At 39.2% G+C, this 15381-nt stretch overlaps 1 protein-coding gene across 3 annotated transcripts in view; it reads right to left on the reverse strand.

The window, feature by feature from the left end:
• Nucleotides 1-15381, reverse strand: part of SMYD3 (SET and MYND domain containing 3) — a 441959-nt gene that overhangs the window by 73558 nt on the left and 353020 nt on the right. For all 3 annotated transcript variants that reach the window (XM_068939324.1, XM_068939321.1, XM_068939323.1), the window contains 3 exons: nt 14830-14897; nt 12197-12299; nt 3875-3985 (listed from right to left, as the gene is read on the reverse strand). In XM_068939324.1, the coding sequence (XP_068795425.1) occupies nt 3875-3985; nt 12197-12299; nt 14830-14897 (282 nt within the window). The remainder of the gene's footprint in view (nt 1-3874; nt 3986-12196; nt 12300-14829; nt 14898-15381) is intronic.

Here is a 15381-nt window from a genome sequence, read left to right on the forward strand (position 1 = left end):
ACAAGAGCAGTCAATAATAATACTCTCCACGAACAATGCCTCTGTGATTTAAGTACATGTTCCTCAATGGTATTGCTGACATCGAACATAAAGATCAAAGGTGCAAATGTTGCGTAAATTCTATCCTTGGCCACCTTCAAGGATCTCCCAGAAACTTCAGTGAGGCAAATCAACCACAGACATAGGCAGAGAATTATACTCTAGCAATAAACCTGATCAAATAGGTGAAGGATTGTTTACATTTGAATGACAATTCTGGTTCTGTTGTTTCCTATGATTGAAAAAGCAACGCTGAAACTTCTAGTAGGTTCAGGCACTTATTCAGTGCTTTTATATAAACGAGTTAATGAATGTACGGAAATTCATCACCAGCTAAAGGATTGCAGGTGATATTTTCATGTGGATGTAGATGACTTGGCTGCTGTTCAGATGACCTAATTCTGAGAGTCCTTGAGACGGAAACTGGACTTGTGATGTTCTCTACTAAAATTCAGGGTGCAATATGAGTGAGTACTAAGCAAAGCAGTAAACTGATTAAAGGAATAAAGTACTTATTGGCATTACGTTATTATTAGCTTTGGCAACCAACAAACACCGGCCAAATGTAAAAATTCAGGTTCAAATCCATTGCTGCTGACCTTGTGTTAAATAAAAGCTTTCCAAAAACTAAGCTAGACTAAAATATTAATTCTTGGCTCCAAACGAGAAAGACGACTAATTGCAAAGTGATTCTATAAGCACAAATCTCCCTGAAACCCTTGGCTGAAAACGTGGAACATGAACAATACTCTGGCTCTTGACAGCGGAAAAACTGTTCTCCATTTAAAATGTTTGTCATCAGTGTAATCCCATCTTTAATTATAATTAATGTAAGGGGCTTTTATGTGCTGGAATGGTAGTACATTGCCAAGAGTTCAGCTTTTAGGAAGGAACGTATTTCCGAATTATAGTGGAGATTGATCTTAAAATGTCTGGAACGAATAATAACGTATAAAGCGGTCAGAGATACAACGAACTGAAGGCATTACAGTAGCCAATACTGACAGTCAGCAAACATTCTGTGAGTGGGTTTTACGAAGAGGTCTTTTTTTCCCTCTTTCAGTTACTGAACTGTTTTTCATCTTGGGCAAAAATCAATTACAATTATTAGTCAGATTTGCAGTTAGTGCCAGCTACTTTGGCAGTAACTGTACCGCCAAAAGGATCACCTTCATTTTACCTCATCCACTTTACACTGGCAGGTTAGCACATGCTACTCTTCCCTTGTCAAATCAGCAGCCAGGCTGCTAGGCCAGTTGCAGAAAGTGACTGGCCAGGACTATGGTGTGACAACGGGAATGATGTGACATACAGTTTTGTCATAAATTGTTGAGTGCCTCTCCGGAACGATTCCTCTACTTTCACCGGTTCCTGGTAGGTGCTCAGCAACCGGCAGGCACGTTCAGCAGGACTGGAACTTGGGAGTGACAAGGAGCTACAATCTCTGTAACTGCTAGTTTAAAAAAATCTTGCTTTTTAGGGGAGATAATTACAACAGAAGAAAGACATGCAAGACTTGAAAACATAAAGCGTTTCTCAGCCAAAATGGATTTTGCCTTTTTATCCACAACAAACATTACGAGTTAGACTACTGCTGATTAGGCCATCATATTTACAAAGCAATGCTGCTATATGGGAACATACCCGGCAGCAGCTGCCTATTGTGTTGACAAAGACTTTGCTTTTCAAGAATTTTCAAGGCATCTTGAAAACCTGTCTTGATATCAGGGGTATTTCAGAAGTGAGATGACTGAAAATTTTTGCCAATTGATAACTTTTAAGCATCTAAATCCAGCCAATTTGTACTTTAAAAAAAAAAGAATTTCCCAAATTTCCCAAAATACTCTACTCTCTTCCATGGTAGCTGCAATGTTACTTGTCTCCTAGCTTACCAACAGTGACAGAGACCAATGCTAGAAACATAATATTTCCAAGTTAGTCACATAAACAGTTATATTTATTAGCTCTGTCACAAAGACAGCGCTATGAAGTTTGCTGCAGATTACATCTAATCATCTTAGAGCTGAGCTAAGGAGAAAGATGTCTTCTTCACAGGCATCAACACACAACACCAACATGAGGTTCTCAGCCCCTCCCAGATGTCTTTACATGGTAGCAGTAAGGAAACACTAGCAAATGTCAGAATGCAACCAGGAGGAGCTTTCCAAACATTTTGTAATACCTTTCCCATAGGGAATTTTGCCAATTAAAAAAAAAATCTATAGCAGATGAACTCAAAGTACAGTTAATAACTTCGAAGAGAAAAAAAATCATTATTTCTAACCCATTTATGAGACTACTGTATCCATAAACACATGCACATACAAGTCCACCACCACATTTGTTGATGCAGCAAGGTTGACTATCACAGTAAAGCGTACTCCAACCCCTGGATCTTGTTTGTTAACACATTCCACATGCTGAAAGGTCTTTACACCACTTGTCTACCCTTCTGCAGTCAGTTAAGCGATCCTTAAAGACACCTTAGACTGCTTGTTTTTCCTAATTATCACTGCATCTATAGTGGAATGCCATTCCCCAAAACCAATCTGAGATTTCATGGCACTTGAGTAAGCATATTTAAAATAAAAACAGAGGTCCTTGCTATCCTTTACTGCCTCCAAATAGCGTTACAGCAACCTTGTATCAGGCACAGAATGCCAACAACTTCTGCGCATGGATATGAAGTAATTTAGCGCCATGTCATAAGCCAGAAACTCTTCTGTGGTCCCTTTTTGAACTGCTTACTGACATATCAAAGGATACATTATGTGTTCAATGGCTTGAATGAAACTGCACACTCAGACAACTGTCCTACTCCAAAGATATACTTACCACAGTTTAAACTTTGATTTTTTTTCCATTTTGCTGTACAGCAATCACTTCATGAATCATACCATCATACCATGCTCCTCGTAATCACAAGTTCACTAGCTTCTGTCATACCATCTCTGATCTACTGGGAACACATTTAGCTACGGCATGTGACTCACACAAAACAGGCATTTACAAAAACAAGAGTGTATGTAACTAGAGAGACAAAGTAGATGCAGTGCTAGAAGCCAGCCTCATTTTGCATATTTCATTTGATTTCTCATCAGGCTTGGAGCCAGAACTATTCTGGCCAGATCGTATAAATAGGAAGCCATCCAGAACCTAATTAACCCAGGCCAAGCTGATTCCTAGTAAAAGGTCATGCTGAACAGAATTTCTGTCTACTACAACTACTGACCTGCTGCTCCACGAGCTTGAGAAAGAGATCATAAAAGTTACAAACAGTTGTCCAAAGAGTTTCATCACCCTGGGTGTAGACTAACTCTAACAGATGCTGAATGTGAGTGGCAGTTTTTGAGAATTTATTGATGCAGGTGTTTGTCAGACTAAATTTAAATTAACTATGAGGAGAAACATATCCCTCCTCTAGCATCAGACAAGTGGCTTCAGTTAAAGTTCTGAGATTTTTCTTCTGAATAGAAAGAAGAAAACAAAATCCTTTCCTCTCAGCTTAAAGTAATGTTAACTCTCACGTTCAGAGGTCCCTGAGTCTCAGACTGATCTGAACCACATCTTGGGACAGAAAACAGTTCCTAGCTTTATGAACAATGCACATTTTAGCAAAAAATTCTTATCATGTGGTCGACATTTCCTGCTTTCCTTTCCTTCACACTTGTCTTTCATAGTAACATAAACAGCACTGAGGGCAGAAGTCATTTGCTTCTGTATTCTGGCCACTCAGTTAGTAGCAAAAAGATAAGTATTACTTACAGGAAAGGAAGTTGCTGACAGGCCTTGGAAAATTCTGTTTTACGGGAAGGAATTTCTGAACTCAACCTACCTTGTCTTGATTCCGGCAGAGAAGACAGTCACATTCAAAGCAATACTGGCGCATCAGGTGCTTTTGGCGTTCACTGGTGGGCACCAGTGATTCAATATAGCTGATGGTGAGCTGTGTGCAGTACAGAAGAAAACAGAATATATTTTACAAACATTCCACACTCGTTTATAGATCTAAGATAACATTTCACATTTGCAGATAAAATATTTTTGCTGTATAAAATGAAATTTCGTCTTACCAGATGATTTCCTAGAAAAAACCCACAATTTTGTCAATGGGGGAAAAAAAGACAAAAAAGTTTCATGGAGGAAACACTTTTTTTTGCACTTCCAGATCAATATTGCTCAAAATTCTGAATCTTGGGAAAATCACCGTTATTTCAGCTTTTCGTTCTACTTTGGAAGAAAGAAGAGAAAAGAAACAGAAAGAAAGAAAGAAGAGAAAAGAAACCACGTTCAGTATTTGAATTCCCTGTGCATGAAATCTCATTTTCTGCCCAGCTCCAAATCTTAAGTGTTTATTTAGTGCTGGTGTTACACAACATCCAACTATTTCCAAAGATTTTGTCTCAATAAAACCTCCACTTCCTTGCAAATATATGTTCTATGCTGCATTCGAGCCTGAGGAAAGCGCCTGTTATGTCATTCCTATCTTCGGTACGTCTATGACATTTCCTTTGTAATCAATAAAGGAAAATGCTTATATCTGTGCCATTTAAAAACTCCTCATGCTATACAGAATGAATTCCAATGAATTACAGAGAACTCCTTTAAGTTTGTTCACTTTTATGCTTGCCCGAAGGAATTTCACAGGGCTAACCATCTGTAGAATTTTTTAAGAGTTTAACAGTGCTCTGCAGGCACAAACTAATGATAAGGGAAAGAATACAACAAAACAACAGCCCAGCTCAGATGAGCATTCCGTCACACATGCTGTACAGTGATTACACTATACACCCAGCACACTTTGAAACACTCCAGAGAGGTCAAAGCTAAAAAAACAGGTCATGTTACTTCATCCTGAGCTGAGACACTTCAACTAATTGGGAGAATTTTTACATGGTTCCCAGTTAAATCATGAGAGTCCACTCAAAGAAATTACAGGAAAACCTGACCAATTTGCACTAATGATTATGAACTCCATTGTCAGAAACTGCATTTGGCGAATTAGTGAGCATTCTAATTAAACAAGCAATTAACAAGCAACATAAATAAGGTCTGCATTTGTTCATTCATTATTACAAATGTAATTTGATTACTTTTTGAAGGAGGACTGTGTTAAAAGAACGTTACTGAGATGGTAAAGTCAAGCACGTAAAATGATCATAAGTAGAAAGCACGTGGAAAAAATAAAACATGGTCTCATAATTGAAGATTAATAGTACAATTCACGAAAGAGCCAAATTAAAGTTCTACAGATAAAATTAATTCTCAAGCTTTCTAACTTTCGATTGTCAGATTTTTAATTCTTAATAATGTTCTTCTGTCATAGCTTGTGTGTGTATGAGTTGAGAGCAGAGTAGTTTCCAAGTCTTTCACTAAAAAAAAGTGAAAATGGGAATTCCATCTTGCTACATCACGTGAGGTAGAAAAGAATATGAAGCAGAACTCGGACCTTCATATCTACTCCTGGGACTTCTGCATCAGGAGCTTCACTACTGTTTATTAATCTACACGGCTAGCACCACTGGGGGTGAGACAGCCTAGGTGGAGAGTTTCACTGCTGTTCGCTGGCAGCAGGACAGCAGTGCATGTGAGCTGTGGGCTTCCGAGTTTTCTGCTGCAAATGGATGCAAATTCTTCTGCCTATTCTTTCCTCCCAAGCTTGATTTCTTCTGCCCCTCTAATTTGTCCCTCTTCTCTTTCTCTCCCTTCTCTGTCCCTGGACATGAGTATCATTTTTCAGTCTTATTCCCCTCACCTGGTTAACTACTACTGTTTTCCAGCTCTAGGTTCTAGTCCCTTAAACAGCCATTCCCTGTTATTCTCCAATACAATGGACTGGTTTTACTATCCAGCCAGTCCCAGATCTGCCATTCTCCCACGCCTGCATGCCTCATCTCACACCTTTTCACAATACGTGACCACCAACACTCCTACTCTCCCAAGTTAACAATCCCTGTCGTCCTACTCTGGTTTCTCAACCATCTACAGTGACCACCAACTCTTCGTCCTAATTTCTTTGCCCAGGTAGTCCTACTCTGCATCCTCCTTTGTGTGGTAAGAAAGATCTGTCTCCCTTTCCACCCACATGCTAGTGTCCAGTCAACCTGCAGTCCTAACCTCATTCTTCAGCCATTCCAGGCCCAATCCCTCTCCCAGCATAAGCCTCTGAAAGTAATGTCTCCTTGCAACTCTCAAGTGTTGTCTTTCACCCTATAGTACCCCGTTCCCCATCTCTTACCCTCCTTGCATTTACATCAATGGTTCTGACCAATGATGGGTCCTACTGGGCTTTAGGTTCAGGTGGCACCCCAAAATAAAAGCGTTCTAATCAGGTTCAGGCACAGTTCAAGACAGCAGGAATCCTCTGCAAAAAAATCACTCATGTGAGATTAATCTGTTCTTTGCCAAAACGCTTAGAGAAGGGTTGAGACATATTCAGTACTCTTGAAGCCATCGTTAGGCAGGGTTCAGTTCTAACACTGCACAACAAACCCGTAGCAGGAAACAAGCATTGTTTTCTATCTTGAGCCTTCAGGTTTCATTCCTTTCTCTCCTTTCCATTCTTATTTCTTTTTTCACGTGTGCTATAGAAACTTTGGAAGTAGGCACAAACTGGAAACCAATAACTTGTTTTTTTAGAGGCTACTGAACAGCTGTGGATACTAACAGCCACTTAACAACCTGATCTGCATTACAACATGTGATCGAGTAGGAGGGGAGAAGGACAAGAGGCTTTGCCACATCATTGAGATCTCCTTTTAGCACGTTAAAGATTTGGGGTTTCTCTTGTCCTTGGAGGCCCAAGCCCAAATTCCCACTCCTGTCAACAGAAACCCGTAAGTGAAAAGAATGTTTGTTGCTGGCAGACTGAGTGGGAAAATGTAATTAGAATATTTAGAAACATGACCAGCCTAACAGTGACTAGGTCTACACCAATCATTTACTCATTTAAACATAAAAATTCTGCAGTCTCTCTCCTACGCTTGTTTTAATTCTGATTCCCTTCATTAGATGCAAGGCTCATTTACCTTGTACATGTTCATGAAATGTGCCCATCCATCAAAGGTTGTCTTAATGGTATTTGCATGGGGTATGTATGGTATTAATTAAAATATTATTTTCCTGGCCAAAGCTTGCCTCTTTATTGCATTTCTTATAAAGAATGCAGTAAATCTTTTCCTCCAAACCTGAGGATATATTAAATAACAGTTATGAATGCAGGGAATTATTTAACAGCCATGAGACTTATTGATTCTCAAGACTTTCGCCTTGGAAACGCATCACTGGCTGAGCCTTATTTCTAGCTCTGACGCAGAAATGCTTTAACCATAGGTATGGTGGTTAGTTTCTCATGTTCTTCATCTGCCAGCTGAAGTGGACATGATTTTCCAGTCTTGCCACACTGCAGGTGAAATTTATTTTTTAGTTAAGTGAAACTTTTTTTTTTGTAATAGGCTAAAAGCAACAAAATCTCTAGACGGAAGATTCTATAGAAATTTAAACTCAAATGGCAGAAAAAAAAGAGTCTTGTTTTTGAAAACATGTGTCTCAAGGTCTTGGGCAGGGTTCTGTCCAAAAAGCTGTTCCTGAGACTGAGTTAAATGATTGCTTTGAGTTACGTAAGTGGTGAACAGGTTGTGACCTTTCTGCTTTAGCATATATGATAAACACGCCTTGTAACTCAAGGAAAGATTTGCTTTTAAAAAATGTAATGTGACAAACACATTCACAGATAAAACTCCTCACAGAACTGTAATAACAGAAATACCATGTATCTTGGCTGAAAATCTATCATGAAGACACTATTGCTGGCCACAGGAAACTATGAGCTGTGTTTAATATGAACTTAAAAATTAGTTGCTCAAGCAAGAGGACGGTCTGTTGTGTGACTTTCTGCAGAAAGATACAAATTTGCTCTAATTGCACTCTGAAGCTGATGAGAAGCCATGTACCCATTCTGGAGCAGAACTGAATCTGAGCTAATACATCCAGTCTCTCAGCAGGACTAACTGATTTGAACTACACACTAAACTAACCATGGCTATACACCTTCTGATTGGAGAATAGGCAAAATGAGCTCATGTCTGCCTGCAAAGTACCATGTAGGCACAGTAATTAACAACAGGTCAAAAAAAATTATAGCACAAATCTTGATGCTATTTAAAGTGGTTACTTAAGGGCAGGGAATGATGAAGACCTCGCCAGAGCAGGCTGCTCTGCATGTTTTTTGAAAAAGTAAATTAGCTGATAGGCTACCTTATCACTGAAGGAGCCCTGGCAATCTCTAGGTGAACAATCTTTGCTTCCTTATCATCTTTCCCCATATCTTTCTTTGCAATACTTTTCTAACTTCCTCTTCCATGCATGGAGATCAGAAGTTGTTCCCAAGCCTTCCTTTCACTTCTTTTGCCTTCTCTTGTGCTCCCTTTCTGTTTCATTCCGTGCACGCCAGGTGCAGAGCAGAAATTATTTAAATTTAGAAGTGATCATCACCATCTAGTCAAGCTCCAGGATTTGCGGTGTTAGTATACTTCATATAAGGCTGTATGGATCTATAACAGAGCCAGAGCACAGATGGGAGAAAAAAACAGAAAAGGGTACCACGTTTGAAGGAAGTTTCCTACCAGAGCTGAATTTTTACTCGAAAAATTCTATATTTAATGAGAATTATAAGTGCCATTTAAGCTGATGTACCAGTTAGTTATATAATGACAGAAAAGAAAGCTGTTCTTCTGAACACTGAATAAAGTACTCATTGGCAAAAGCCAACTCTCAGTATTTTAATATGGCTCCTGCAATACATTTTGTTTTCTTAAAGCACGCAATTACACATGAATCAGTTCTTTCAATACTTAAACGAAAGTAACACTCACGACTCATGATTTCTTAATGGCTCAGGACTGGCAACACTATCTTTGCCACAAAAAAAGGCTTAGGTGGCTAGAATTTTTGCGTGTGATTTCAGATGATTAGTTTTCCAAACATAGAGCTCCATCAAATTTAGCACTTTCATTCCACAGGGCTCCAGGTGAACATTTTCTTCCGCTCCAAGATTCCTAATTTCCTACTGCCTGAGATCCATTTTGGCCTTGGGATTTGAATACATTTCAAAGCACAAACCAAAATTCAATTAAAAACCACCAAATGCCACATGTCTTCCTGTCAAAAACATGCAAAGCCAACAAAGTCTGCTTAGACATAAGACTAAAGCTGAAACGGGACAACTTCCATCAGGAAAGGAAAACTTTTTGAGGTTCACATAATCTGGCCCACTTTTTGTCACTGACTTGATCAATATAATTAACATATAGTCCAAACACTCTAAAGTGCAGTCAGGGCATAAATGTGATTCCAGAATAAATCTGTATCACAATGAAACAGCTACATTCAGTGTAATGATAGCTCTCCTCCTGGTTTACAACCAAAATCAGGTCTACGGGGCCTTCCTCCTCCTATAGTTGTGAGATGATGACAATAGCCAGTCACCTCACTGCTCTGTCTCTGATTTTGTGTGATTATATGTGGCTAACAACTCGTTAACATGAGTAAATTGCCGTAGAGCCCTCTGACAGAAAGCACTACCAATGTGCAAAAGTACTTCTATTTCTTACCCGTCTAATGAACATATCACAGTCCAGCGTTTGATACTTTCCTGGCAACGGACCAAAAGCCCTATCAAGTTTGTTCCTGTGTGAATGGTAAAGCCATAGTCCTCTTTTTCTAATCTGATCTCGACTTGCTATTAAGCTTCTCATTTCTATTAAATCTCAGCGCTTATTCACTTTCTATTAACTGTTACATATGGGATCTCATTCTGTTTAAATCCAGTTTAAGTTGATTAGGATCAGGAAAGTTTTCTACTGCTTAGAATTATTTGAGGTTTCTTGTTGCCTCCTAACTTGAAACAATCTCTGTCCCACCACCTCGCAGCACTTGATTTAGTCAAAAAGACAGTCAGATTTTTCCCTGCTTTCTCTCCCATTAACTCAGATCATGACCCCAGTAACACCAGCATAAACAGGCGCACAAGTGATAACACACACTGCTAACAACAGCACCGAGCCCACCCTGCTGCAGGCAGGCAGTAAGGCAGTGGGGGAAGCAGCTGTACCGAAGCTGCCGTGCAGAACACAGAACGAAAACCCCTAACAGTTGTGTAAGAGGAAAAGTAATTGAGTGTTAAAAATAACGTTAACCCTCTGACCTGTTCATACCCTTGTAACATAATAGTTTTCTTTCCTCTTCCCAGAACGAGTCTAAACTAATATTCACTTTTAATCTTCACTGAATAACAACTTCTTTACTTTCTCACTTATGCTAATTTCCTTCCTGAGACACATCCTTATTTAAAGAAGCACGTACCTCTGACTGCTACTTTTATTTCCAGGCAAGTCAAGAGGGCACCCGCTTTAACACAGGACAGGATTTTTTCTTTTATCTTACCTTTTCCTTAAGGCAACTTTTCCTTTAGGCGCCAAAGCCAGTAGCAATACTCCCAATAAAGAAAACAGAACCTGAGCTCTTTGGAAAGTTCTGTCTTTATTTTACTGCCTAATTGGAAGCAAAGCTTTTTAGAAAATATGACGTATCCATGTAAGTTGCAGTCATTTCAAAGCACCTATTCATGGAGCTGCCAAAGTCACTGCAAAGAAATGTTTTAGCTGCCCTGCTTTACAACATGTATTTGTTTTCTGATTGCTTTACAAAGGACTTGTAATTTACACCATATCTGCTTCACCATGTATTTTATTCTAAAACTTCTACGGGTTACAGATTACTAACACCAAATCTAAAATTTGGGTCATTAGCCTTAGCAGGGTTAGCACGGTGCACATGCAAGCAAGGGAATTCTACGACTTTTCTCATTCCAGAACCACTCCAGTGCTATCTGAGTGTCCTTCCTACTCTGTAAATTTGCCTGCAACAAAGAACTGCTTTACACAATTTATCTAGCCATGTACCTAGAAATCAAATAACTTCAAAATTTAGTAGTCTAATAATTAACCTGAATGCATCCTGGGAAGGTATTAAAAACTACTGCATTTTTAAATAATGAACCCATTTTTGTGAATTGGGAAGGTGAGGAAACTTATGGATAAAATGCAGGAAAAGTGTGCATAATTTGGCTTAAACAGGAATGTCAGGCAGAATAATGTCTACACTTAATAGCTCCACAACAGCATATTGCAAGCTAAAAGTGTTTTCTTGGCAAAAAGGGAAGTATGCAAAGGCATTTCTGTTGATTCTCCCATGTAATCACATTATTTTGCCTAATAAGGTATCTCACCATTTACTTCTTTTCATGGCCTAGCATCTTAGAAAAATAAAATATATTAACAAAGAAAATACCTCACAGGGAGAAGAAGAAATATCATTCCCAAATTAGAATATGTATACCCTTGATCTTCCCAGAGTTTGAAGCACAGACCTGAATTGTATTTACCTCAGGTCACGATACTGAAATGATTAACAACTGCATACGACAACTGGAACTGTATAGGTCATCACTGTATGTGAAGTTTTATATATATATATGTATGTATGTCTTTGCAAATTCAATATTGCATTGCTGTAAAAGATGGTTACTTTGAAAGGCTTAATCAAGCTGCAAATGATTATTATTTTCGAATCAATAAAAATTCTATCTTAAAAACAAAGCTGAGAATACCTTAGATCAATCAGAAATCTCTTGAAAGGAATATTTTGAAATCACTTTCAATGAAATGGACATGAGAACAAATTTTGCCTGCTGCTTTCAATGGCAATGAAAGGTTTACTATAATAGTATGGTTGCAGACTGAGAAATGCTTATTGTTGCAATGACTTAGTGAACACTGCATTCCACCTAGGAATATTACAAGTGTCTCCATCAGGGTAAAGACGTTCAAATACAAACAAAATGAAGTGCCTAGAGGAGGAAAGGAAGAACAAGAATTTATCAAGACTGCTAGTGATTTATGAGAAGTAATGATTATGGGGCCCAGGCAGTGTGAAGAGATGATTCTATTTATCATCTTCTCCCTGATAGCTATGTGCTAGAAACTGGCATCAATATATCACCAAAATATTAAGCTGGTGGCCCTGCAGTCTGGAATTTATTTAGGGAGATGTCATTGTTTGCAGGTGTCTGTGATGGAAGGGAGGACAAGTTAATTACCTCTTCACCAATCTGGATCTCTCGGACGGAGCGAAGTAAAAGCTGGTATCCTTCAAAAATGATCACACAGTTTGGGTCACAACTGTGATTCAGTAAAGACATGCTGTGAGAGGAGGGAGAGGGGGAGAAAGAAAGAGAGAAAAATAACTTTATGGAGGAGCCTTCACTCTGCCATTACCTCTTTAATCATTTCAAAGTAGCTAACTCCATTACATCTAAAGTACCAAGCAATTAAGTTACCAAACAAATAAAATCCTGGTAAACCAGCTGCTGTTGGTTAAGGGAGGAAAATTAATGCTTAGAAGATTTATACTCATTGTTAATAAGAGCCATGCTTGGGTCTGTTCACTTGATTCTGCTGTCCCTGTATGGTACGTGGGAGGAAGGAGATGGCCTCCCGGTGATCCCCGAGAGGCCTGTCTCAGGGGAGAGGGCAAAGCCAACAAGCTGGGAGCAAGGCAGCGGGGGGCAGTTCAGAATAAAAAGTTAGCACCTTCGAACTGTATTTTATTTCTGCTGCTTCTGCCCTGTTTCAGGGCACTAAGAACACCCACTCTCTCAGTTACCCCGACCTTCAGCAGAACTGGAGTGCTAAGAGGCTGGCAAGTAAAGCCTATTCTATAGCAGGTAGAAAATGGACTGTACTATGTCTCAAAACCAGATTACTAGGGTATGGTGGTGAAAGAAAAGAAACAGCCTTTGCCTCTCTTTCACTCGTATGGTTTGATTCCCATGACACATGACAGCTGTAGCAGCACAGCTCATCATGGAGCTGCAGCCATCCCCAGGACACACAGGTGCTGGTGGATCTCCTGACACACACGCACACCCTTTGTTCTTCTTTGCAGGAGACTTAAGAATAACGTCCTCTATGTATTTGCTATTCCCATATTTCATCAGCCGAGCAACAACTGACTTTGCCAGACCAACATCAATCTCATAGCAGACTCAGGGCTGAGGTTTTTTTCCCCTATGGAAATAGCCCATTGGATGAATAATTCCGGCATCATTAGGCTGGAAGAAGAATTTTTGGCTTATCCACCTTCTGGCTGTCTTTCTTTGCTTTCAGCAACCCAAAATCCCAACTGTCGTCAGCAGAACAAAGGATTTGCTAAGGGCCAGAGCCCTGCACCAAACCATGTTTACTTACTTCTTGACTCTTAAAAGGGTTATCAGAAGGACCTTGATTCTTTCGATATCCCTTTGGGCCTAACAAAATATCTGTGGTTGATCTCCACATGAACACAGTAATGTACACTTAGAGAGAGGTTTGTCTCCATTTCGCTTGTAAGACCACGGAGCTCATTCTCAAAGCTGCTTACAAGACAATGAAGAGAACAACCACAGGATTTTATCTATTTAAAAGTATATAGGGATGCTGAAGCTATCAAGCCATGCAACAACACTTTTGATGAGACTAACTAAAGCACTTTTAATCAGATTTCACCCTGTGGAAATACTAATGTTTTGATGACCATTTCATCTGGAAACATAAGACACTCTCATCCTTTTACACCCTACAGCCCAGATGGAAGGGCACTGGCCTAGGATTTGGGAACTACTAGTCTCAGTTCACACTCAGCTTAACTCAGAGTCATATGGTATAAGAAAATTCAAACTGTTCTGAATTGACTTGGAAAAGTCTCTCGCATCCCTTGGCAGTGCCTTGTCACAGAACACACATGGCCACCTTCTTCCCAGTCAGAAGTTTTTTTCATCCAAATGGAAATATTTAAGTAATAACAATGTTCCAAAACAATATTACATTTTTCCAAAGTATGTAAAAAGATTTGTTTCTCTTCCACTATGAAATTAAATGACACCGATTCCCATGTTCTCCTAAAAGCCTTTCCATTATCTTCACCACAAAGCAGCCTTCAAGATATTATGTGTCTTTACTCAAATCTTGCATGAAAGACATTAGCAGAAAAAGAAGTAACAGTGACAAGCCCATTTAGATACTGAGAAATGGTTCAATCTGCTATTAACAACAACTTCTGAGATGGTCAAATATAATTTTCAACTTCATTTTCCAAATACATCTTAATGTTACACATTAATAACTACAGGTAACTAATTCTATGAGGGCAAAACTGGGCAAAATCTTCCCTAGTATGTACTTCTAACCTAAGAAGAATACAAGAAAGAAGAAGCAATTCAAATATTAACATCTATCTCTTCAGGAGCCTGTCTGTTCATCTTACTAGTTTCTTAGCTATGCTTAATTTTCTAAAATAAGCATTCAGTCTTTTTCATTTAATTGCCAGCTCAGAAGGCTCTTGACTGCAAAATATCTATCTTCTAAAGCAACTCTCAGGTTTCTTTTACTTTTTAGGAAGCTCCAGCCACACATTTTGATGTCAGCATTTATCCTTACTAGGAAAAGGCTACTATTGCAATAACAATCAAATACAAATAAGTATCCTATTTAAACTGCTTTAACTCTCTGATTAGGACTATTAAGAATGTTTTCAACTTGATTGTATTTTTTATTCTCCTATAATTTATTTGCATTTCCTAGTTGCTTGATTGGACATGTTACGTGCTGCTTTGATGGTCCTTACAGCTACCTAGAAAAAAAGGGGAGAAATGAACATAGATTTCGCCTGTGAATGAAACAGTGTCCACAGTACCTGGGATACAGGCCAACACCAACATCCTGCATCTCTCCATTACTGATGGCGAAACAGTTACAAGTCACCTGTAAAAACAAGGGAAAAAATCCAGGATTACCAGAGTCATTTGGAAACCCCATACTCAAGTGAAAAAACTTTCAAAATAAAATGAAGGGGCAATTGGTAATTGGATGGGAAACATTCAAGCCCAACACTGTCACTCTTTCATTTCAGAGCAGTCACATCTGGGGGACGCTCTCCTGTAAAACTGCCGTCAATTAAAAGCAGAAATATTAGTATCCGGCAAAAATGTGGAGTTAAACACATGCAGAGGCCCTGTTTTCCTGTCCAGAGGGAAAAAAAAAGCACACACAGCCTGAGAACCCAGCCCAGGGACAGGACACTCAGCCCAGGGACAGGACACTCAGCCCAGGGACAACACAGCAGATGACAGTGGCCGCTGATGGAAAGAGTGGTTATTTCAGTGCAGGGACTCCACTGAGGTCAGGCTGTCAGAGCACCATTTAATGAGTATTCATGAGAATTCACAGGTAGATGGAAATATAATAT

This window comes from Struthio camelus, chromosome 3 (genome assembly GCF_040807025.1).
Source record: "Struthio camelus isolate bStrCam1 chromosome 3, bStrCam1.hap1, whole genome shotgun sequence".
NCBI lineage: Eukaryota > Metazoa > Chordata > Aves > Struthioniformes > Struthionidae > Struthio > Struthio camelus.